At 32.1% G+C, this 27,143-nt stretch overlaps 1 protein-coding gene and 1 long non-coding RNA gene across 3 annotated transcripts; one reads left to right on the forward strand and one right to left on the reverse strand.

Moving 5' to 3' along the window:
• Nucleotides 1-5,370: 5,370 nt before the first annotated feature.
• On the reverse strand, nt 5,371-26,271 carry LOC114326906 (uncharacterized). Of its 2 annotated transcripts, none has more exons than XM_050662897.1 (6): nt 26,130-26,271; nt 24,660-25,142; nt 22,644-23,057; nt 19,231-19,833; nt 11,406-11,591; nt 5,371-6,097 (listed from the first exon to the last, which is right to left on the reverse strand). In XM_050662897.1, exons 2-6 carry the CDS (start codon nt 25,032-25,034, stop codon nt 5,894-5,896), a joined length of 1,782 nt encoding a protein of 593 aa, XP_050518854.1. In that variant the 5' UTR covers nt 25,035-25,142; nt 26,130-26,271; the 3' UTR covers nt 5,371-5,893. The 2 variants fall into 2 exon arrangements, with proteins under 2 accessions (XP_050518854.1, XP_028131168.1); XM_028275367.2 differs by lacking the exon at nt 26,130-26,271 and adding an exon at nt 25,401-25,669.
• A 1-nt stretch (nt 26,272) lies between these two features.
• LOC126892955 (uncharacterized) lies at nt 26,273-26,729 on the forward strand. Its single transcript, XR_007701062.1, has 2 exons — nt 26,273-26,492; nt 26,591-26,729. It is a non-coding gene; the product is annotated as an uncharacterized LOC126892955 (long non-coding RNA).
• Nucleotides 26,730-27,143: the final 414 nt, after the last annotated feature.

Consider the following 27,143-nt stretch of genomic DNA (forward strand, 5'->3'; position numbering starts at 1 on the left):
AACATAAAAGTTGCGTAATTAAATTTCCTACAATATAGAATTGGTTAAAAATTTAAAAAATAGTCACCCTAGTTGCAAAATAGCAATATTTGCGAAAAAATCATACAAAAACAAGTATTCGCATTTTACGTTTTTCAACCATTTATGCTACACTTAGGACCTTCATATTTCACCCAGAAAAACTTTATGATACAGTAAAACAATACTGTAAATTTCTTTAAGATCGGTTTAACAAATTTTGCAAAATAAATTTTGCAATCCAGCTTTCGCAAAAAAAATTCATTTTTTCAAAATGTTACAGGACTGAAAATAAAGCAGATAGCAAGTTGAATTTTTTTTTGCTTATAGAAGTTTACTGTACCTTTCATTTGCAATTTTCAAAATTAAAATCGATTAATTATCACGGCGTCAGAAAATTTTTGAAATAAAAAATAATTTTTGGTGCTACGCGCAGGACAGCGGTGTTCGATTCACACATGTTAATTTCCACCAAAATTTCTTCCAATCTTTATATAATATATTATTTTCTTACTCTATATTTTGTTGTATTTTAATATTTTAATTCCACAAAAATCAAACTAATTTTATTATTGTTTGTGAAATATTGTTTAAACAATTGCATATGTTTAAAAATAATAAACTTTTATTATTTAAGTTAAAATATATGAACAAAGAAAGTTTTTGCTAATAAAAGTGTTATTTCAAAGGATAGAGTAGGTGTTTTTATTTTGCAATAAACAAATTTATTTATTTATATCGAAATGTAATAAAAATTAAAATGTATCAATCATTGTCAAAGGTCATTGGAATGCCCAATCAGAGCAAACTATCCGCTGTCCTGCGCGTAGCACCAATAATTAATGTTTATTTAAAAAAATTCCTGACGCCGTGGTGTTAATCGATTTTAATTTTTTTAAATTGCAAATGAAAGGTACAGTACACTTCTATATGCAAAAAAAATTTCAACTTGCTATCTGCTTTATTTTCAGTCCTGTAACATTTTGAAAAAATTAATTTTTTTTACGAAAGCCGGATTGCAAAATTTATTTTGCAAAATCTATTGAACTGATCTTAATGAAATTTACAGTATTGTTTTACTGTATCATAAAGTTTTTCAGGATGAAATATGAAGGTCCTAAGTGTAGCATAAATGGTTGAAAAACGTAAAATACGAATACTTGTTTTTGTATGTTTTTTTCACAATTATTGCTATTTTGCAACAAGGGTGACTATTTTTTAAATTTTTAACCAATTCTATATTATAGATAATTTAATTACGCAACTTTTATGTTAGTACAACTTTTCTCGGAAATGAATACTTTTAAAGTTATAATCAAAAAACCAAGAAAAAAATCGAATTTTTCCTTAATTTTTTGACATTTTGATTATTTAAACAATGTTCCGGACCTTTTTGAGAGGGAGGATAACTCAAATATTATTATTTGATTTATTTTCAAGCAATTTCTGCAAAAAAATTTGAGTCACCTCTCAACGTCCAAATGTACTAATATTTTTACAGATGGGCCCTGGTCTATACACATACTGTACCCTCTTTAACAACAGAGTGGAGAACACATTGAACGGCACTAGGCTCCGGGCTTCAGTCGGTTAGAGGTGTCTTAGTCGGGGTTAAAGGGCTCAAATATAAGAGATAGAGGTACGAAAGAGAAAGAGAAGAGGAGAAGAGAAGATAAGGTAAGATAAGACAATTTTGGGCGCCACCTATCGCTGGATAGGAATTATGAGGAATAGGGACAGTTAAACGGTACTAAAACGACAAGAAAAGATAACAAATATGAGGCGAAGGAGATAGGATATGAATAATACGCGGTTGCAAAATAGACTTAAGAGAATAGCGGGTATTTATGTCGCGCGGTAATCACTAGATATCAAAAACACATATACACACGTACATATAAAAAAATAAAAATCAACATAATACCTGAAAGAGAAACAGAAATATACATGCAACAAAATAAATAATCAGATAGATATGAGGAAATAAAAATAAGGAAATATTTGAGTTAAAAATTATATTGTGATGTTCAAAGTACTATATATTTATAAAACAAGTAAAAAAAATGATTAAAGGTTCTGTCGGAATTTTCCACAACGTAATAATATTCAGATTGATATTCTCAAGACAGGCGAGAAACAAAAAAAATATATAGTTATGTTTATGGAGATGTTTAATTCAAATGAAAATAGGTGAAACGGGTGATTGTTTAGTCTTGAGAATACGTAAAAAAAATTTGATAGTGATCACTATATGTATATATAACATCTATAGAAAATAGTCTATCTGTAACAAATGGATTGGTGTTATATCGTATATATATATATATATATATATATATATATATATAAACAAATGAAATAGAGAATGCGGAAAAATCCCCTTACGAACAATTCACACATCCACTACTTCGTAAGGGGATTTTTCCGCATTCTCTATTTCATTTGTTTGTTTTCGTACGAGTGGTCGTCCAAACCAGTACCTGTGGATCTTTTGATCACTGAGTGTTTCAAAGATCTACATCTTTTGTTTTTTCATATATATATATATATATATATATATATATATATATATATATATATATATATATATATATATATATATATATATATATATATATATATATATATATATATATATAATTATTCCTGTACAAATGATATTTTTCTGTCTGTTTGGTCAAAACCACAATAAACAAATTATAAATTAACCAAAAGGCACTAAACTTCCGAGTTAATAACCCACTTTGAATAGGGGTCTTAGGTAAATCCACAATGACCGAATAGTCGTTAAATCATAAATCTGCTGGCGTATTGTATAAGATAAGTACTTACACTTTCGGCTCGTGCCAAACCAGGTAGGTTTTAGCGTTTATGGCTAGGCAATTTTCGTAAGTGGCCGGATGGCAGGCAACAGCAAACGACGAAAGATAGGAGTAGTGGCAAACAACGTCAAAGAACGAGATCGGTGAACAGAAAGCCAGCAAACAAAATTGATAGGCTCTGCAAAGACAGAAGAGAATCTCTTTTAAGTATGCTCTAATAGTTAAGATCAGGAAGGAAACAAGAAGTTTTATAATGGGTACTTACCGGCTGAATTCCGCCTTTCGTCTCGCACACGTCTTAACAGCACACAAGGACACAGGAAAATGAATTTGTAAGTGACTCTGAGGGCTAGATTCAAGTTTTAGGGATGTAACGCGAAAGAAGGGGTATTAGGCAAATATGGTCCGTAATGACATCTGGAAGACAGAGCATTTCTGAATCTAACAACTTTCTCTCGCTAAGCGAACATCCTTATATCCGCTAACGGTTACGAAAGGGTTCGTAGAAATTTTAGTTTTGATAAAACAAAAGGAAAAAAATTCATTGTTAGAAGAATGGGACTATACAAATAGAAAGCTACGAAGTTGCACCCTGCGGATTTTATGGAAGTATTTCTATGGAATAAACAAGTCATATACGCTGTGAGCTCGTAGGTAGAGGGGATAATGAAAAAATCGCGAGCGCCATTAGTGACAAGTTTGTAAACCTTTACTGGAAATTTGCTTTTTGACGTTCTGCATTAAGAGTTGCATATTATAGCTTTCAAATGTCTCACGAAAGTTGTTGTATTAAAGAGTGTCGAAATGCTGGTTACAATAGTAACTGTGTATTCTACAACTTTCCTGTCGCTAAGCATAAGGTGATTTAACGACAAAAATGGATTGATGCAATTAGAAAAAAGTAAGTAAACACAATTTTAATTTTAAAACGGTAGAAACATTTGAGCTAAAGGATCAGTTAGCACACTCTCGAATTTTGACGGTTTTAATTTTACAATCCAATCCTGAAACAAAATTTGAATGCGTGAAGATAACGACCAATCACAGCAAACCTAGGATGCCGTTAACTGTCGTTCATAAGTTAATATGTAAGAAGTATTATACTATAATTATATTAAATTATTATACCTTTTTGTAGAATAAATTTTTTCTAATATTAGTTGTCAACATAAACGTCAAAACGATAAGCAAAATCTATGAATAATAAATTCTGTACTTACTGCTATTAATTATCGATTATATTCCAATTACTTCTTTACGTTGTAAATATTACACGATAAGAATTAAATAATAAGTTTGAAACAACTATTATTTGCTTTTCTACTGTCCTCTTTAAAATTCCGGCCGAAATAGGAACACTAGTCAACCGTTAGATGGCGATAGCAGCCATACCAGCGAAACTCACAGAGTATAGGCAACACTTTTTTCTTTCCAGAAAATTTCCGGTAAAAGTTATACTAGTAATCCTGTAGGTAGGTGGCGAGACCAGAGCGGATAGAGATTTCTAAATGGGAGCATCTGAACAAGGCTGCTTCGTCACCATAGGCGTAGCTAGAGAAATTTTGAGGGGACTTATAAAGGGGGGATTTCACACATGCTACAATACTATGCCATTGTAGTGCTATTCCTGGGTTTCTGTTTTTTAGTCCTGTAGAAAATACTGCACAAATATTTAGAGAGAGTAATTAAATTAATCTCGGAAAAGTATTTCCTAGACACTAGTTCAAAAAAATATAAAATTAGTAGACGCGAGCACTATACATTAAGCGATTTTTTCAGCCCGATTAAAGTTTGTACATGTTGAAAGATAGATACTGATGGAAAAACAAACTCACCCTGGTATGTGTTTTCATCTGGTTCTTTGTCTTCTTATCTGGCCAGATATGCTTGTAAAGCTGCCTGAAGGAAAATATATGCGGTGTGCGGGAACTATTTAAAAACACACACGCGCACTGTTTAACTCGAAGGCTTAGTTGGCTTAGTAAAACCAGTAGAATTTTAGCGGTAAATTCGATATTGATAGCGGTAAATGCGGTATTGAGAAGAAATTGTAGTTGTTACCTCTTGAAGTTTTAAGACGCAAGTGGTCCAGAAAGCCACTCTTATCGGGAAGGAGGAACGCTTCCCACAAAAAGAAGTCCTTATTCACGCCGGTAGGGTCTGTAGCTTACTAGGGATAGTTTTACGAGGGAGCGTCTGAAATTATTATTTTGGACGCCGGTTAAAATATGTATTTTAACAAGTCCTTTTATTCTATTTTCTATCTTTCTTTGTAGGTATTTCTACTAATATACGATCATCTTCAATTTCGTGGATTGTTTGCCTTTCTTCTTCGTTTTTGTTGAACACTGGTGTATAGCAAGTTTGCCAATGTCGCGTTATTTCTCCTGGTTCATTTATTCATCATTTTTCATGTAGGTATTTGTTATTTTTCTGATATCCTCTTTTCTCAAATCAAATATTTCGACACATTAAAATAGTCTTCTTACATTTTTGATAGGTACAAAGGATTTATAATAAAACACGTATAATAAAACATACTTTTTATTGTCTACTCTAAAAAACGATGGAAGTAACAAAATAGATTGTCTTTGAGAGCTAAGTCGTTTAGTCAGTACGCTAAAAAAATGATATATTTGGTATATACTCGTCAATTTCGTCAAATGCTTCGTTAGGAATGCTTCAAAAAATTTAAATTTAGTATAAGTTAAGTGCAAAAGCTACAACTCCACCCTATGCCCACAAACATAAAATATTATGAACTGATTTCTATTGAAGGCTGATAAATATGGATATGTTTTGCATCAATAGAAACGAACAAAAGACACCAAAAAATAATTTAAAACTGTAATTTTCTCAACAAAACATTGATTCGTCGTTTTTTCTAGAATTTGCAGGCGTGGAATGAAAAAAAAAGACTTGCAGTTAAGTTTTTGAAACTCTTGCCTTCTGATAAAGGTCAGCATCAAAACAGTTCATCGTAAAACAAAAACTACCGAGCCGATACAGCCGACTCTAGTAGCAGCACCAAAGGACATTTTTAATTCAGTTCGTCAAGTCTTCATCAAAGTCTGTGAATGGAAGCTCTTGGTCGAAGACCTGCTGGAGTTAGATAAGGATCGAGGTATTTCAGGTGCGGAAGACGGTCTTCTAGCTTTCTCCAATAATCGTTTTCGGTCGGTTGCTATGATCGCCATCTTTTCGGACATAGGCAAGTTGAAGAATATATCGTGGATTTCGTAACAAGCTGCCGAGACCTGTGGAATAATAACAAACGCTGTAACTGTACTATTCTTAATTTACCTCTTTTTTCGAGGACAAGTGTCAAACTGCGCTATACAGGGTGTTAATAAATAAGTATGAAAACCTTTAAGGGGTAAAACATGAAAAAATAATGACAGTTTGCTCGATAAACGTATGTCCGCAAATGCTTTGTTTCCGAGATACAGGGTGTTGAAATTTTTATTTCAAACTGCCAATTTTTTTATTGCTCTTTTAAAGAAAAAAATAGTACGCCACTGACACATTTCAAATTAAAAATTATTTTTGTATTCCACGTTTAATTTATGAAAAAGAAACTTTCTTGTTTTTTTTTTATTTTTCATTTCTTAATACATTATCAAGAACTCTCCAATATAATAATACCAAAGTAGAACAATAACAGAAAATATTACTAAAAAGATTTTAACTAGCTACAACAAATGTTCAAAATTACCTCCTTTAAAGGTGACAGCGTAATCTTATATTCACCATTGGCGCGCGTACGGGTACGAGCCCGAATTTTTTAAAGAAAAAAATAGTACGCCACTGAGATATGTCAAATTAAAAATCATTTTTGAATTACTCGTTCAATTTACGACAAAAAATAATTCTTGTCTTTTTTTCATATGCGGCGCCGTTTTTATACAAAAAATAAAACATCTTAACGCTTACAAATTATTCGAAGTAGATTTCATATCCATAGAAACTTATTTCAAATACTTTGTAAACGTTAAGATATTTTATTTTTTTACATAAAAACGGCGCCTCATATGAAAAAAGACAAAAACAATTTTTGTCGTAAATTGAACGAGGAATTCAAAAATGATTTTTAATTTGACATATCTCAGTGGTGTACTATTTTTTTCCTTAAAAAATTCGGGCCATTACCCGTACGCGCGCCAATGGCGAATATAAGATTACGCTGTCACCTTTAAAGGAGGTAATTTTGAACATTTGTTGTAGCCTTGCACATAGTTAAAATCTTTTTAGAAATATTTTCTGTTATTAAGCAAACTGTCATTATTTTTTCATGTAGAATTACCCCTTAAAGTTTTTCATACTTATTTACTAACACACTGTATACAGCACATACAAATACAGTATTGCGCGAATTAATGTGATCACGTCATGGATGTGTTTCACATCACAATTTTATATTTTTTAGTAGTTCACAAGTAGTTTGAAAAACATATCATGCCTTAAATGGCCATCAAACTCACCAGACCTTAATCCGATTGAACATCTGTAGACCATAGCTGGGATTACAATTTCTTTAAAGATAAGACTTCGGAGATGCTACGTGTTCTCCGTATTATTTTATGGGTTGGAGGCTTGGACCTTAAAGAAAGATGTCTCGGACATATTAGAAGCCTTCGAGTTATGGGCATACAGAAGGATATTAAGAATAAGTAGGGTGGATAGAATCACGAATGTCGAGGTGTTGAGAAGAATGGGAAAAGATAAAGAGGTTTTCAATACAATTAAAGTTAGAAAACTGCAATATCTGGGACATGCCATGAGGGCCGAACTATATAACTTGTTGCAATTAATAATGCAAGGAAGAATACAGGGTAGAAGGAGTCGTGGAAGAAGACGAATCTACTGGTTAAAAAAAATTGAGAGCTTGGTTTAACTTCACTTCTGTTGATCTTTTTAGACCAGCGGTATCGGAAGTTAGAAATATAGGATCAGATGAAACGGATATAATAAATAAAATAAAGAAAGGATAAAGGATCAATACTCACCTGCGGGATCTTAGACGTTCAGATACAATAAGCGTCTCTTTGTAAAGATAATGAAATCGACTTTACTAAGTAACAAGACATTTACTCAACACACACACTACACATTACACTATAAACTGATTGTAACTGGCTGAACATTAAAAAAATTATTCGAGCTGTAATTCAGATGATTTCAAGACAAGCAAGTATCAAGAAAAGACTTGATAATTCTGTCAAAATGCGAATCAAAAAGTTATAAAAGGCAAATGATGTCATGGTTCCTATTAAAACAATTTATACGTTACTTATTCTACACTGACCGGCACAAAAAACGGGCACCCCAAAAAATAGGTCATTTTTAATGTCTTGTATTTCCTAAACCTGATGTCCGATTTAAGTGATTTTTTAAATATGCTATAGCCTTACTCTTTAAAAATATCGCTGTAATAATACTATTGCTAGGCAGGTAAATTGTCATTGTATACCGGGTGTACCAATCAAACTGTGTTTTTTCTCAAAGTTCGCATCACCCTATGGAATTTTCTAGCGTTTATAAAATACTGAAATTAAAACCCAACTATAGCCTCAGGATTTCTTGATAATCTGTTTTTTGATTCATTCGCTTATGTTGGACCATAAAAAAATTAGGTACTTTAACAACTAGCCATGTTCTTCATCAATACAGGATGTTTCTAAATAAGCGCGACAAACGTTAAGGGGTAATTCTGCATGAAAAAATAATGACGGGTTGACTTATAAACATATGTCCGCATATGCTTCGTTTCCGTGATACGGGATGTTGAATTTTTTCTTACAAGCTGACGATTTATTTATTGCTCTAAAAACCGGTTGAGATATGCAAATGAAATTTGGTAAGTTTTAACAGACAGTTATTGCACATTTTTTGACATGCAATTTATAATTTTATATTCTCCATTGGCGCGCATACGGGTAATATGACGGGTAATATTACCCGCATGCACGCCAATTGTGAATATAAAATTCTTAATTGTATGTCAAAAAATGCGCAATAACAACCTCTTAAAACCTACCAAATTTCATTTGCATATCTCAACCGGTGTTCGGGAATCGTTATTTCTTTATTTTATATTCACTATCATTCTAATATTTATTAATTTCGGGTAGAATAAGTTTTGATAATTTAATAATTATATTTAGCTACTTTTGTCTGCCCCTTGTAAAAGTGATGCAGAATAATCTTGTGTGTCTTTTAATTTAAATAAATGCTCAATATCCATTTTTTACTAATCCACAAGTGCAAAATTCGCTTTGCGTATCGTATACAAATGGACATGCTCCGCTGAGTACCTTCAGGACAAGAAGGTACGACTCTACGACTTCGCTTAAAACCTTCAACGGTGAAAGTACTCCCGAATTCCGAACTTTTCGTGATCTTTGACGGTACCGTCGGCGTCGTCCAATTACGAGTCCATTAATCGTCACCCTTGGGTCTGCAAGTTTACCAAGTCCTAAAGAACGCCAATTTCCAGGTAAGCGATTTGCGCAAAGCCTGTGGAACCGTTTTATTTTAAAATCAATTTTTTGTCAACTTAGTTTTCATACTTTCTGCAGTTTTTCATACAAACGGTTTTTAGAGCAATAAATAAATCGTCAGTTTGTAAGAAAAAATTCAACATCCCGTATTTCGGAAACGAAGCATTTGCGGACATATGTTTATAAAGCAAACGGACATTATTTTTCATGCAGAATTACCCCTTAAAGTTTGTCGCACTTATTTAGAAACACCCTGTATTGATGAAAAACATGGCTAGTTGTTAAAGTACCTAACTTTTTTGTTAACCAACATAAGCGAATGAATCAAAAAAAGAATGTTAAGAAAACAGAAGGCTATAGTTGGGTTTTAATTTCAGTATTTTATAAATGCTAGAATATTCCATAGGATGTGGTGAACTTTGAGAAAAAACAGTGTGATTGATACACCTGGTATACAATGATAATTTACCTGTCTGGCAACAATATTATTACAGCGATATTGTTAAAGAATAAGGCTATAACATATTAAAAAATCACTTAAATCGGACAACAGGTTTAGGAAATTCGAGACATCAAAAATGACCCATATTGTGGGTTGGCCGTTTTTTATGCCGGTCAATGTATGTATAAATAATTGATGGACTAGAGTCCATCATAACTGATGCAACTACAGAGTGGTGTTTACCAACTGACTTAAGGTGACTGTCCGAAAACTTACATCGGTCAAACTGCCAGAACTTTGACAAAGGGATAACAGCACACAAAAGGGCTTTCAACAATAGAAAAATAAATTCTACATACGAACTTCACCTTCTAGATCATACTCATTCTTTTAATGAACAGATTCAAATTCTTCATATCTTAAACTGTCGATGGGTTGCCATCGACCGTCCAAGATATGAGGTAGCTGAACCACTAGTTGTGGGGAACAAATAGTGCCCGGGGCCTAAGCATATAATATTTACAACATCTATGTTATTTAAAACAATTTTAGTCAATGTTTCCATGACTGTATAATTTTAAAGGGCCTTTACAGGGATACAGGGTGTCCCCGAAAATAGTGCGTTCCTTTGAGGTATGGATATAATAAACAATTTAGAACAGAAAAGTCCTATACCATTTTTTTTGTTCTCAAGTTAACCGTTTCCAACAAAAAAATTACATTGTTCTCCATATAAGTGAATTTTTATTTTCATGAATTTAAATGACATGGCAACGTGGCGTATAAGAACTTGTGACTGTTGAAAATTAACCTAATGGAAACCCTTGTTTATTTACTATTTGAGGTGTGATTTTTGGGGTTGTTGACATCGGTACGTACCTACCTGCAAAATAATTATTTCTTGCTTTAATAATGTGGCATTTTTGCTATTATCTGAATTAATTAAGGTTTTATAATTAGGGCTCGAAATTTTACCTAAATTATAACTTTTACTTAAGTAACTATGGTTTAATTCCTAAAATGTAAATGCACCTAGGAAAAATTATTTGTACCCACCTAATGTTTTTCTGAAATCTATTGTTATAATCTACCAAATTCTTGGTTTGTTTGATGTGAGGGGACGACCACGGACAGGGTGAAAAAATGTAAACACTAGACCTCTGCAGAAGGTTTGGTTGATATTTACATTATTTTACCCCTACCAGATACAACTACTGACCTACAAACCTACTATATATTGTGACTGTCTTTGAATTACACGCTGTTGTCAGACTTCAGTTTGCATACCAAAATGTATTTTCGTTTTTTGGTCAAACGGATGAATTTAGAAAAAAATGTTATTAGGCTTGTTTGTTCTACATGGTGCCTTCTACCTACACCTTTAAGGAACACACTATTTTCGGGTACACCCTGTATTTTCAATTTTGGTGGCTTAGCATGTGAGCATCCTGTTCAGCACTGATGATGATTTGTAATCAGATCGAAAACGTTCTGCATATGTGATGTAGCCCTTTTAGGGAATTTTAATAAATTATATACCTTTTATAAAGGATTTTACTTAAATGTTTTAGTAAAAAATCGTTAAATTCGAGGTAGATTTAACAAAAAGACAAATGAGATTACCTGATTAATCAGTCGTCTATGTAATTCGGCGTCTGCTTCGTCAAAATGTTCGACTTCGTGGAGCTGAAGAGCGCAAATGACAGCGTCTCTAATCGTGTCGATTTTAGACTGTACCCGAGAGGTGTGAAGTAGTCTTCTAGTCAAATACCCCTTGACGTAGGCACATATTATACACGCAGCCCATCGCTACAACAAAACTTGTATTATAATGCATTCTTCAATAAAAAATTAAATTACATTCTATAGTCTTTAAAATCTCTTCCAAAACGGTACCCTGGTCAAAAAAATCCGGACATTTGCATTTTGTACGTCTTTTAATTTTGTCAGTGTATAGTGGTTTTAAGAGGCTACATCAGCGAGTCACCAAAACGGAAAACGCGATCCAAAATTGCAGCTTTAATTTTGAATATTTTGTTGAGATATTTGGCACACAAGAATGGCGGTACAGAGCCCAATTTGAGAAATATGTTAGTATGAGGTGGACATTAATCTATACTTAAATAAAATATTACAAAAACGAGTCTGTACCGCCATTAAGAAGAACAAAAAAATACACTTTTGGACCAAGAGCTAGCAACGTCGGAAAAAAGTATTTTAAGACAACTGGTTCTTTAATATGTATATTATTCCCTCGAACACCGTACCGGCCATCTGGCTACTGATACAGGTTGCGTTCATTACTGCGCAGCACACTTGTACAGGTAAATATATCGAATTTAAAATTACTGTAAGACGAAAAAATTTTTTGTCATTACTTTTAAACATTATTAGAAATATGAACTATAATTGCCAGACATTTCTGTGGTTTAAAAAGTAATGACAAAAAAAATTTTTCGTCCTAAAATAATTTAAATTCAATCTACAGGGTGATTGATGAGTGTGATAAAACTCAGTAGATCCGCTATAGTAATAGATAGTAATAAAAGTTAATAACAAAAATTGTAGTCAACTTTCAGCTTTACATTACAAAATTATTGAGAATGTTACAGGGTGTTCGATAACATAGTGGCAGACCAATCTTATGTTTTTTTAAATGGAACACTCTATATTTTATTTTATATTCGAAATTCTCTTAACTTCTCCATCGCAAAAATATAAAGGTTTGTTATGTTATATAGGGCTTTTACAAAGTTATAATCAATTTTTTATGAAAAGCGTAACAAGTTCAGCTGCCTGTATAAATAAAAATAAACACAACAGCAATGATTTATTGGTGCCATATTTTTTTGTTGATTGTGAAAATTTTTAAGAATAGTTGATATTGCTAATTTTCCTTATATCGAATATCGAATACAGGGTGAGTCAAAACGCAAGTACATACTTTTCTCAGAAATTTTAAATGGAACACCATGTATTTTATATCACCATCGAAAAGTATCATTACAGTACTTTAATTTTTGTATAATATTCCCTATGCCTAAATTTGTTAGTTTTCGAGATATTTTCATTTTTCAGAGCAAGTTATTAATTAGGGTGTTCTATTTAAAATTACTGAAAAAATAATATAGTTGCGTTTGACTCACCCTGTATTCGATATAAACAAAATTAGCAATATCCACCATTTTCATAAATTTTGACAATCAACAAAAAAATATGGCACCAATAAACCATTGCTGTTGTGCTTATTTTTATTTATACAGGGAGCTGAACTTATTACGATTTTCATCGAACATTGGTTATACCTTTGTAAATATCCTGTATAACATAACAAACATTTATATTTTTGTGATGGGAAAGTTAAGAAGATTTCGAATATAAAATAAAATATGGTGTGTTCCATTTAAAAAAACAAAGCTTTATCACACTAATCAATCAGCCTGATTTTATATTTATAGTATTTTTACTACAAAAGCGATATTACATAGGTCAAAATTTTTGACGTAAGAGAACTGTCAAAACATTAGAATGTGACTTTTCATTATTGCCATGTTTATAATAAACATGACAATAATGAAAAGTCACATTCTGTTTTTTTTATGTCAAAATTTTTGACGTAAGAGAACTGTCAAAACATTAGAATGTGACTTTTCATTATTGCCATGTTTATAATAAACATGACAATAATGAAAAGTCACATTCTGTTTTTTTTATGTCAAAATTTTTGACGTAAGAGAACTGTCAAAACATTGAAATGTGACTTTTCATTATTGCCACGTTTATAATAAAAATGACAATAATGAAAAGTCACATTCCAATGTTTAGACAGTTCTCTTACGTCAAAAATTTTGACTTACGTAATATCGCTTTTGTAGTAAAAATACTATACCTGTACAGGTGTACTGCGCAGTAATGAACACAGCCTGTATCAGCAGCCAGATGGCCGGTACGGTGTTCGAGGAAGCATAGGGAACAATATATGAAAGAATCAGCTGTCTTAAAATACTTTCTGGAAAACGTCTTAGATCATTTCTTCAAATAAACCTTTTTATCCCATGCCTAGATTTTGTGTCACATTGGAACTACTAAAATTGATTATCTATAACAAGAAATCGAAAATATTATAACTGATAACTGATTAGGCAACATATAGAAATAGTCACTGTAATTTTGACAAACCTCCGTCGGTTCTCTAAGTGTAATCTCCGTCGGTTCTGTTACCTATACAGAGTGTCCCCGAAAATAGTGCGTTCCTTTAACTTTAAGGTATGGATATAATACACAATGTAGAACAAAAAAGTCCTATAACATTTTTTTCTAAAGAAAACCGTTTCCAAAAAAAATTACATTGTTCTCCATATAAGCGAACTTTTATTTTCATAAAATTAACTAATCTGACATTACTGTACAAGAACTATTTGTGACTTAGGTTATTGACACCAGCAATGTAGATCAGACAGAAGACACCTGCAAAATAGTTATACCACCCTATGTGTGAACATCAAACAAAACAAGAATTTGTTTGTTTGTTGAGGAGGAAGACAGGGTTTAATGTAAATACTAAAGGGTCATGCTGCAACTATTTTTGAATTGTGACTGTGTCTATCTTTAGATTTTGTATACATAGTTTTCAGATTTCAATTGGCATACCAAAATGTATTTTCGTTTTTTGGTCAAACGGTTGAGTTTTAGTCCAGGGCGCATCCGTTTTGAGATGGACGTTGAGAGGTGACTCAACATATTTTTTTGCAGAAATTGCTTGAAAATGAATCAAATAAATAATATTTGAGTTATCCTCCCCCTCAAAAAGGTCCGGAACATTGTTTAAATAATCAAAATGTCAAAAAATGAAGGAAAAATTCGATTTTTTTCTTCGTTTTTTGATTATAACTTTAAAAGTATGCATTTCCGAGAAAAGTTGTACTGACATAAAAGTTGCGTAATTAAATTTCCTACAATATAGAATTGGTTAGAAATTTAAAAACGCTGGACGGAAGGGCCGCCCGTGAACTTTATCGTACCGATCTATTATCGTTATCGTACTAGATACTGGCATTCTATAAAAATAACAAAGTTACTCGTTATTTTGATATTTTAGAAACACCTTCTGTACTTGAAAGTATTTTACGGTTCTACGCATCATTAATTCCTGAATTTGAGAAAATGTTCGATGCCATATTTCGGGGACACACTATAGATGTATAAATTATTGCATAATTCAATAGAATATTAGTCATACTTTCATTTCAAATTAGTTCATTTTTCTGAGAAATTAATAGTTTACAATATTTGCATTTCATTCTATTTCGATTACGCCAGTCAATGCGCGAGATTAAGAACAAGATATTATCTCCGAATTCTATCCTACTGCATGGATTTTAATGAAATTTTGGAAGTAGCCCAATCTCCTAATTCAAAGTCTATCCTATATACTATGGCGCTTTTATCATGGGGGCGGTTCCCGATTATAGAATGAATTTGATCACATTTTTTACAAAAACCATTCATCTTAAACCCGTTCAACTTTTTGAAAGTAGAAATAACACTATATTAAAAGGTATCGCATTTAAATTATGGTGGACGGGGAGTTAAATGTATATACTTTTAATTTTTCCTTAAAGTACATTAGTCATATATTTTTTGCACCATATCTCGCTTAATTTGTATGTAACCGACATTTAACGGTGCTCGTTTTAAAGGCCTTTTCAAACACTACAAAAGGTGTTGGTAGCATTATACACCTAAAACCTACCGTTCCTCTGTTATTTTAAGTTGAATACACCAATTTGAGCATGCACCAAAAAACAAACTATTTTCACCTACCATATCTCTTTTTGTATTATAAATAGAACATTTACGAAGGAACGAATATCTTTATTATTTATAATTTAAATAATGTTTTATATAGTGTTTTTAGTTCGATGCATAGTTTTTAAGGTATTCACAAAAAATCCGTCCGAAAAGGTGTCATTTTTCAATGAAAATAGCTAATTTTCAGCTACGCATAACTCAAAAAGTATTGAGTTCTCAAAAAAAAAGTATAGACCAGTTTTTGCTTAGACATAGGTTTTTTAGCCACTTCCGTGCTTATTTTTACCAACAAATTTTCCACCCCCTTGAAGAAGTGGGAACCGCCCCAAGGTAAAAGCGCCATAGTATATAGGGTAGATTTTGTTTCTTGAGATATTCCCTACTTACTGTGAAAATATCAAGTACATCAATGTAGTAGGATGGAATTCGGAGCCAAATACCCTCATTGACTGCCCTACAATAATGCTCTGCTATGATCGCGTGAGAGAGGACACACATAAGATTATAGCAAAATTTCTATTTACCGTAACTTTTCGAGATTTTGAGCTATAGCAATGAATTTTATGTCACTGGAAAGGCAATTTTGCATTCTTTCAAAATATGTAAAAATGTACAGAGCATATCTAAAAAAATTAAGATTTTTTATTTATTTCCGGTTCAACCGGAAGCCATATTTTTGACAAAATTTATTGTGATAATAGATAATAAAGTACCATATATGTCTGCAAAATTTCAAATTTAAGTTTCTATTATGAAGGAAGTTACGGGCACTCGAATATTTTTTTATAAAAAATTCATAACTCCCCTCCTATGGGGAGTTAAGAAATCTGACTAATGTCATTCAATTTACCGATAGGATATCAAAAACATATCAAAAAATAAAAAAATTCCTTGGAGCCATTTTTGAGAAAATCGAGTTCAAATTTATGTCAAATTTTGACCCCTTAAATATAGGCAACCCCTAACTTTTTCTGAAAAACGATAACATCCTTCTTATAGTCCCATCTTTAGGCTATATAACGACGTTTTCAAATTAAACTTATCTTAAACAACTTTTTAGATAGGTAGGGAAATGTGTCGGGTGGGCGGTCGGCCATGTTGGCCGCCATTTTGAATTTGTAAATGTCAAATTCCGTATTTTTATTTACCTATTGATGAGCTTACTTTGAGTTGAATTTCATCCATTTCGGTAAAAATTTGCAAAAATGGGCCCTAAATAACCCCCCTATTTCGGCCCCCCTTGAGAGGTTTTTTTAAAAGCTTAGTTTCTCGACAAAATTCTCTTAAACTAACTCATACCGAATTTCATCAAAATCGGTCCGGTAGTTTTTGCTGGGCGGTGGCGACATACGTACGTACATACTTCCGATATGTTTTTTTATTTGCTTTTTAGACTCAGGGGGACTCAAAACGTCGAAAAAAAGTGAAATCTGAAAAAAAATTTTTTGCACGATCCTATAACTTTATCTATTATACTATACTACGTATATAGTACGATAAAGTAAAAATAGTCACCCTAGTTGCAAAATAGTAATAATTGCGAAAAAACCATACAAAAACAAGTATTTGCATTTTACGTTTTTCAACCATTTAGTATACACTTAGGACCTTCATATTTCACTCAGAAAAACTATATGATACAGTAAAACAATACTGTAAATTTGATTAAGATCGGTTCAATAGATTTTGCAAAATAAATTTTGCAATCCAGCTTTCGCAAAAAAAATTCATTTTTTCAAAATGTTACAGGACTTAAAATAAAGCAGATAGCAAATTGAATTTTTTTTTGCTTATAGAAGTGTACTGCACCTTTCATTTGCAATTTTCAAAATTAAAATAGATTAATTACCACGGCGTCAGAAAATTTTTGAAATAAACAATAATTTTTGGTGCTACGCGCAGGACGGCGGTGTTCGATTCACACAAGTTGATTTCCACCAAAATGTCTTCTAATCTTTATCTAATATATTATTTTCTTACTCTATATTTTGTTGTATTTTAATATATTAATTCCACAAAAATCAAACTAATTTTATTATTGTTTGTGAAATATTGTTTAAACAATTGCATATGTTTAAAAATAATAAACTTTTATTATTTAAGTTAAAATATATGAACAAAGAAAGTTTTTGCTAATAAAAGTGTTATTTCAAAGGATAGAGTATGTGTTTTTATTTTGCAATAAACAAATTAATTTATTTATATCGAAATGTAATAAAAATTAAAATGTATCAATCATTACCAAAGGTCATTGGAATGCCCAATCAGAGCAAACTATCCGCTGTCCTGCGCGTAGCACCAATAATTAATGTTTATTTAAAAAAATTCCTGACGCCGTGATGTTAATTGATTTTAATTTTGCAAAATTGCAAATGAAAGGTACAGAACACTTCTATAATCAAAAAAATTTTCAACTTGCTATCTGCTTTATTTTCAGTCCTGTAACATTTTGAAAAAATGAATTTTTTTTACGAAAGCTGGATTTCAAAATTTATTTTGCAAAATCTATTGAATTGATCTTAATGAAATTTACAGCATTGTTTTACTGTATCATAAAGTTTTTCAGGGTGAAATATGAAGGTCCTAAGTGTAGCATAAATGGTTGAAAAACGTGAAATGCGAATACTTGTTTTTGTATGTTTTTTTCACAATTATTGCTATTTTGCAACAAGGGTGACTATTTTTTAAATTTTCAACCAATTCTATATTGTAGGAAATTTAATTACGCAACTTTTATGTCAGTACAACTTTTCTCGGAAATGAATACTTTTAAAGTTATAATCAAAAAACCAAGAAAAAAATCGAATTTTTCCTTAACTTTTTGACATTTTGATTATTTAAACAATGTTCCGGACCTTTTTGAGAGGGAGGATAACTCAAATATTATTATTTGATTTATTTTCAAGCAATTTCTGCAAAAAAATTTGAGTCACCTCTCAACGTCCAGATGTACTAATATTTTTACAGATGCGCCCTGGTCTATTTAGAAAAAAATGTTATAAGACTTTTTTGCTCTACATGGTGCCTTCTACCTATACCTTTAAGGAACGCACTATGTTCGGGGACACCCTGTATATCGATGTGTTCAGTGCAGTAGTGCATTATTTTCTAAGATATTGGAATTCGTTAGTGTTGATCCATAGGGAAGTAGTGTCTGTTTATAATTAATTTATTATATTTCTGTGTAATAGAACTAAGTTGTCGGACTATTTGAAAGAAAAATATTATTAATAATTGTGAGTTTTGTAGATAGATATATTTTACGTAAAAATATTTCGAATTCTAATGCGAGAATATACAGTTTTAGGAGGATTATTTATTCTAGAAATATCAATAATTTAAAATTTAAACTTAAAATTTAAATAAAAAAAACCAAAATACACGCTTTTTATAAAATTTTCACCTCTTTTGGTTTATTTTTATAAATATTTATTTACATATAATAAAATTGTTTTATATCACTTCCATTTAGCGCGTCTACGAGTATACTGTCACAATATTGAGCCTTCATCTTAGTTAGTGTCAAATAATGCCGACTCACTGTTTGGATTTTTTTGACTAAGAGTGTATTATGATTACTATGTAAGAGAAACTTTTACTTGTACATTAGGTCACTACTTATCAGACATTAACATACCCTTTTAGCTGCATCCTTGTTAGCTGTTTCAATGCTTTTATTAGGAAGAAAAACTTTCTTCATACTCTCTGGTCTCTTCTGTTCGATTCTTTTTGAATCAACATCAAAGGTGTTATCCAAGACTCCAATTTCTTTTTCCATATGGGTACTCTCGATAACTTGGTAAGCCCCGCTATCAGAACTATCCCCAGAATAGGTCTCGTTTTCGAAAAACTTTTTATTACTGATAATCGTTGAACTGGCCCTATTTTCTGCTGGATACATTTTTTGGAGCTCGATCTCCGTTAGTTTGTCCGCGACTGCGCAATAGTTCGACCAACTTGACAGCTCCGAAGTAATGGAGTCGGTATCGTCTAAATCTTCATCCTTCGAAGAAGCCTCTTTAAATTGTTTTCCAAAATTTTCTACTTTATCTTGATGTTCTTGCCTACGTTTTTCCAGTAGCTCTATGATCTGCTTTGAATAATCTTCTGGTATCTTCTTCAGAACTTGCATCAATTGACAATCTGGATTGGTTAAGTCCAAGGTGCCTTTGACAGGTTCTATATTCTCACTATTGGCGTTGACAGTTATATGCTGAACAGAGATGTCAGTTTGGACCACCTACAAGAGAAAAATAATTAACTTACTCATACTCTGGGCAAATAAGAAAAAAAAGGAGGAAAAAGTTATTTATGCTGAATTCGCTCAGCCGAAACACAACTGTCTAGTGACGTTCGTAATTTCTTTTTTGGGAAGTTAGGTTGCTAGACGTGACTGGAAATTACTACACGACCCAACTTATTTGCTCATAACCAATAATATTAATAGTAAACAGACATAAATAACATAATGTATTGATAACAAATGAGAAAATTATTTATTGTTCAAAATAAAAATATTTTGTAGAAATAAATTCCGCAAAATTATATGGGTTTAGTATACACTAACACTATTTCCAATAATTCTTCTTTTTTTAGTGAAAGATTAAGTTGATTTGAGCAGTTAATTGTGTTAGGTAGGAATTTTTGTGCTGTATGTTTCCTATTCCGAATGTGTCAAAGTCAATCTCAGCTGAGCGAATTCAGTATACCAAAAATTTTATTGCTGGAATTAAATCTTATGATTGTATATAGGGTGAGGCAGATAACTGGCCTATTAGAAATATTTAGAGAACTAAAGGCAACAGAATCATGAAAATTGGAATGAAGGGGTTTTGAAGGGTGATCTATTTAATAAAAATATTTTCATCAATTTGCCACTTCCGGTTATACCGGAAGTTGCTTAAAACTTCGTTTTTTTAAATGGGACACCCTCTATATTTTTACATTTTTAGATTCTACTCGATGTCTTCTTTCTTAAAATATGCGGTTTGGTAATGTTATACAGGGTAGTTTAAAAGATACGTTTTTTTATTAATTTTGTAGTAATTTTCACACCCTGTAGAATTGTAGTAGTTGGATATCAAAAACTCTATTTATGTTAAAATGATTTTTAATATAGTCTACTATTATTAAAAATTATTAGTATAGCTAAATGTTAAATTTTAGTATACAGGGTTGCTCGAAACTCGGAATGAGGATTTTCTGAATTTTCTTAAATGAAACACCCTGTATTTTAGTATTGCAATGAAAAGACATTTTATGTTACTTTTTTATTTCTTAAGCATTCCCTATACCTAAATGCTTTAATTTGTGCTTAATTGTTAATCGCGCCAAGAATGTTAACTACATTTTTTGGTATTTTGGTATTTTGATAGCTCAACCATTATTGACAATTTTAAAGATCAGTCTAGACTAATATGTATTTATTTCCGAAAAATTATTTGTGATTGAATATTTTCACGGCCAACCTAATAAAATTTCACGTATTTTTTGTTGAAATTAATGTTTGGCTTGAATCACCAATAACTCACAAATTAAAGCAGTTAGGTATAGGGAATGCTTAAGAAATAAAAAAGTAGCATAAAATATCATTTCATTACAATAATAAAATATAGGGTGTTCCATTTAATAAAACTCAGAAAATACTCTTTCCGGGTTTCCACCAACCCTGTATAGTATAATTCAACATTTAGCAATACTAACAATTTTTAACAATAGTAGACTATATTAAAAATCATTTGAACAAAAATAGAGTTTTTGATGTCAAACTACTACAATTCTACAGGGTGTGAATATTGCTAGGAAATTAAGAAAAAAAAACGTAATTTATCTTTTAAACTACCCTGTATAACATTACAAAACCTCATATTTTAAGAAAGAAGACATCCAGGAGAATCCAAAAATGTAAAAATATACAGGACGTTCCATTTAAAAAAACGAAGTTATAAGCCACTTCCGGTATAACCGGAAGTAGCAAGTCAATGAAAATAAAGAGATCGCTCTTCAAAACCCCTTCATTCCAATTTTCATGATTCTGTTTCCTTTAGTTCTCGAGATATGTCTAATAGGACTTTTATCTGCCTCACCCTGTATATCTAGACCTCGGAGGTAAACTCCCTATGTCGACATAGTGTTGTTTTGGTGTGAAGTTTTTTTAATCCACTTATTTTATTAGTTGGATCATACAAATTGGTTATATATTATCATTAAAATATGGTCACATTGTCTTTCGGGATATATCAGATTTATTTATAGGATATATCAGGTTTTTATGACATTCAAAGTGCTCTACTACACAGTTGCTTGAAATGACATAGCGTAGTTTACCTCCGAGATACAGATATTAATAATATATATAGGTATGCAAAGTCCGTAGATAATGTGCTATTTTTTATAAACAATTCAGCGCTACGAAATCGTGTTTTTTTCAATTATCGCTATATAACTCAAAAAATTTTAACGTAACACCAAAACACCCAACTAAAAATTCACCGTAATTAAATTCTACATAGAGATATTTTTTTCCCGATTTGCTTCGACGAAAATTTTCCTCAGAAAATCCGTGTTTTCCCAATAAAATCTTTTATTTTCAAGTAAAATTTTATTCCAGTAATTATTTATCTATAATTAAATAACTTGGTGACATAAAAGCTTTTCTGATATTTCCGGAAGCCAGTGGAAATTGAACGATTAGTTTAGCAACAATTAAATTGTTAATTAACAATTTACGGTCGCAATAATAACCGTAATAATTATGATACATCAGAATGATTTTCGTATAAAAAGGCTCCTATCCAGTAGAATTATCTCGCTATCTAAAATTGCTGAAAGATCCTAAATTGCTGTCCTGAGATGCAAGTTGACTTTGAGGTCAGTTATCTTGAAGATCGTTTGAGATATCGAAATGCAGTTTTCAGATTTGGATTCAGGAGACAAAACTACATGTTAATCCTTCGGTAGATCGGCTCCAAGTATTGCAAGGGCAGCAATGCACGAACAGACTGTGTGAATTTAAAAACGAAAACAAAATTTTCGTTGAAAATGACTTACCTCAATAGTAGGAGACTTCTGTCCAGTATCCTTTTGTAGCCTCAGCTCTTTGTCACCCACTCCATCTAAAGGCACTTTATCGCTAACAGTTTGACTGCTCAAGTTAGCATTGTATACAGTGTTTAAACTGCTAAATTCACTATCTTCACTATTTAGAGAAAAGTTATTCTCTAAAGACGTCCAACCTCGTGAAAGGTTTCCACTTGCTTCTGGCACTTCTAGATTTGTCTTGCAGCATTTCTGGAGATGGGCCAAAAGTATCGGGCTCGGTGATTCGAGAGTATAAGAGTTGCTTCTAATCAGTCTTGGTTTAGGGGAAGAGGATGGTTTCGCTGTAGCACTTTTCGATTTGTTTCTAGGTGGTGTGGATCTTGTCGGTTTTGGGCTCGAAGATTTTCTCGGTGAAAAATGACCCTAAAATATAATTTATATAAAATACAAAATAATACCTCAAAATGCAAAATAAACGACATCCGACTTGGGCGTCGAAACGTTAATAAAATCATTTTTTTGGTAAAATTGTGGCTTATTTCTCATTGAAAATAGTTGATTATAAAAATGCCACAAGGAAATAGCTTCAGAACAACAAAACAGTACATGGAATGAACGGACAATGGTACAATTATTTGAACAAGGACAATATTTGATGATAACGACTGATGAATGAAAAATGTATAAATTTGAACAGGTAGAGAGATTTGAATATTCAGGGACTTTATTTGCGAATAAACCAAGTATCCGGGAAGAAATACACAAATGACTAATCTCAGGAAATCGTTGCATGTATGCACTTGATAGAATACTCAGAAGCAAAAATATATCCAAAGCACCTAAATTAAGAACGTATAAAAGACTGATATAAGACTGATCGTTAAGTATGCCTCAAAAACCTGGACTGTGACAAAAACTGGGTGATTAATGTTACAAGTATGGGAAAGGAAAATACTTCAAATGATATTTGGCGGAAAATGACAAACAATCAGTGGATACAAAGAACAAACAAAGAATTATATAAGGAGCCTAAAATAATTACAATAGTAAGAGCATAAAGACTTAGATGCTTAGGAGGCAAAAAATAAGCCAAGTTAGAAGGCCAAAAATTTCGTTAAGCACTAGATAAGGTGGTAAAAAGAGCAAAAGAAGGCCTAAAAGCGAAGAAAAAACAGGATGGAGGAAGACAGTAAACCAATCCAAGCATGCTTGATCGAGTGCTAATATCATGCTAATATCATTAATAGCAATTTACGTAACAAGTTCTGAAAGTGATATTTACGAGATGAGTAGGAAGTTTCCAGGGTGAGCCGTAGGGAGTCCTGGAATCCTGTACATCTCATAAAATCACTTTTGGATCGTATTACATACAATATTTTTCTGCAGCCGTTTTGTATGTTAAAAAGAATATATGGATAAACTTTACTTATGAACTTTTATTAAACACTTAGTAACAAAGTTACTCTCGTGAATTCAACATTAAAAAAATCTACTTATGAATATTAATAACACAATTATAACAATTATTTACATTGATATTGTTAGGAATAGTAACAGAAGTGGCAGTATTGAAATTAGTGTTAGACGTATCAGTACTTCACTATTTTTTGAGATATTAATTTCATTTGTCATAATAAAATACAAAGTTGACCTTATTGTCAAAGCCGTTACCTAGCTACACAAAATCGTCCCGAAAGTAAAAAAAGTGTCCCGAAAGTGAAAAAATTAGTCCCGAAAGTAACTACTTTTGGTACGAGTTTTGTAAAATGGTACTTTCGATATAATAAATCATACAGAAAGTTTTATTTTCGGAACGGCTGCAGAAAATATTATTATTATTAGGTTTGTTCTAGCATCAGTTTCAAACGGTTTGAAACCATCAGCGTATAGTGGACCAGCACGAGTAGAGGGGATAGCACTGGTGACTGTATTATGTTCTCTCACTGACCAACTGTTTGCTGACGGTTTCTGACTAGTTTGACTGTTTGCTAGAACAAACCTATTATTAAAAATATCACTGCTTACTTGATTGTCGCAACTTCCAATAAAATCAGGAGTAGCCCACTGTGAATGCGGTTCTCTAGCACTTGACATCACAGAGGAGACAGGTATTTCGCTTGACTTATTTAAAGATGAATCACTTTCATATGCATCACCGACGCTTAATAGCTGTCCTTGATTGAAATCAGTCTGGCCTTGTCTAGATTCACACACCATATCTTCCTCTCTATTGATTAACTTAATGCCATCATTGCTATATTCGGTAACATCAATGATATCTCTACTTAGATTTGGTTTCTTCTTTGGTTGGACGCTGCTCCTGGCCGAGGAAATTCCTAACGCTTCGATATGGCTGTTTCCGTCAAAATATGGGGAGCTGGTGAGGTTTTTGGTGGACATTAACTCCTGTAGATTTTTCTTCAATTCCTTACAATTTCGGAGACGTTTTTCTAGTTTTATGGCCTGTTGTTTATATGTCTGCAGTTCTAATCGACGTGCTGGATTAATCTATAGAAAAAATGTGAAATATAACATTGATTTTTTGCGAAATTGTTTTACTAAAACCAAAGAATACACCATAAAGCTATAAATAATGATCCTTGAGAATTTTTGGTACAAATCAATTATTAATTAAGCTTGAAAGCCTATTCAAGGTTATAAATAAATAGAAACAATACAAATAATGGTTTCTTGGTTTCTCTAATTTCTGTAGCGTAAAACGTATAATTGTATAATAATCATCATATTATTAGATTCAATGCTTACCACTGGAGGCAACAATTCGATTCCTTTTACTTTGATGCAAGACACAAACGAGTCTGTATTTGTAGTTGTTTCGGTCATGGTTTAGGTTGCTTAATTTTGATTTAGGTTTAAAAATCTGTAGTTTATTAAAAACACTGTCAACAGTCCAACTAGGGTTTAAAACGATCATAACAATCAACAAAGGAGTAAAGTAACTATGGAAACAAACAAAAAAAATGTTGTTGATTGCTGTAGTTATTTTATTTGAATCTATGTGTCACTGTCACTGTCAAAACAAAGAACTTCTGTCAACAAAACAACTGTCAACAAAAAGGACGTGGGAATGACGTGGATGATTTTATTATAGTCCAGGCAAGAAAGTTCAAAAGCAGAGTCGCAAAACTTTTGCTAATTTTTTATTTAACAAAATCTGAAAAAGATCGAAAATTTTTTGCTTTTTACGCCCGTATCGAGAGATAATTTTTGCCCTTTTTTAATGGTTTTTGCTAATTTTGCAAAATAGTAATTATTTTTCAATTTGTAATCAATTCTATCTTGGCAGGAAATTTAATTGCAAAACATTTTTGCCTTCACATTTTTTTTAAATGCATAGCTACCGAGATACAGTGATGAGCGCGCTAATAACCGGAAAAATAGCGCAAAAGATAGAAAACACATTAAGTTGTGAGATAAAAAGAAATGAAACTAGTGGAGGTGGAAGATTTTGCGATAAAAACCTTAGAAACTTACATTCTATCTATTGTTTCCCATCTTTAGACGTATCAGAGGAGTATTGTCAACTAAAACTGTCACTGTCACAGTGGCAGTTGCCAAACTCGTCCGCATGCCCCGCGCACTCTAATAAAAAACATGTAATCGTATTTATTTTCCTTCCATTTTGTCAGAGGCGCTGATGTCGGCATTGTGATTGGTGGAACATGACTTTTGACAAATCCTGCGCTATCTGTGAATCTGTGTTCAGTGTTCGTGTTCGTTCGTTCGTTGTCGTTCAGTTATTTTATATGGTCGGTTATGTGATGTGTTTGTGTCACCATAAAAAGCTGATATTCAGTCGTGTTTTTTGATATTTTGTAATCGAGTACCTCTTTAAAGGTAAGTTTTTCTGATTGTAAGGTAGAGATTTTCTGATTGTAGGTACTGTTTATCCAACAGTTTTAAAATCCACATTTTATTTCGCGTTTTGTTGTTAGGTCTAATGGCTCCCATCAGGTGTTGTGTGCAGACGGTGGAAAAATTCAACGAGTAAACATATATTTAATCCAAATTAAATACTCATATTTATATGTAAAATGTCACATTATTGTATAAATAAATAATTAAGAAACAAAAGTTGTTTGTGTTGTACCTTTATTGTCCACTTGAATAAAATATTAAATATTGGAAGTACCGTATGGAGGCTATGATGTACCTAGCATGGAGGCTAGATTACGCCACTCTTCCTATCCAATCAACAACAAGAACGTTTAAAATTTCACACCTATCATGTCGAAGCTACAAACCACTTATGTGGAGGCAAGATTTGTAGTACCCTTCCATTTAACCAGGTGCTGAGATGGCGCTGAAATACGTGACATATTTTTTAAAGAGTAAGATCGCATTCTACCAAATCACACAACACTTTTTTCTATGCTCGTCCGATACGTCTAAAGGCGGGAAACAATAAGTCAGTAGAATGTAAGTTTATAGGTTTTTAAAGTTAAATATCTTCCACCTTCACTAGTTTCATTTCTTTTTATCTCACAA

The sequence above is a fragment of the Diabrotica virgifera genome, chromosome 9 (genome assembly GCF_917563875.1).
Source record: "Diabrotica virgifera virgifera chromosome 9, PGI_DIABVI_V3a".
NCBI classification, from domain to species: Eukaryota; Metazoa; Arthropoda; class Insecta; order Coleoptera; family Chrysomelidae; genus Diabrotica; species Diabrotica virgifera.

Excerpts from the sequence above, each read along its gene's own strand:
- LOC114326906 (XM_028275367.2), bottom strand. The coding sequence starts at position 25,478 with ATGACCGAAACAACTACAAATACAGACTCGTTTGTGTCTTGCATCAAA. Across the intron at positions 11,592-19,230 it reads ACAAGGATGCAGCTAAAAGG|CGATGGGCTGCGTGTATAAT; the intron begins GTATGTTAATGT and ends GTTTTGTTGTAG. Across the intron at positions 6,098-11,405 it reads ATAGACGACTGATTAATCAG|GTCTCGGCAGCTTGTTACGA; the intron begins GTAATCTCATTT and ends ATTATTCCACAG.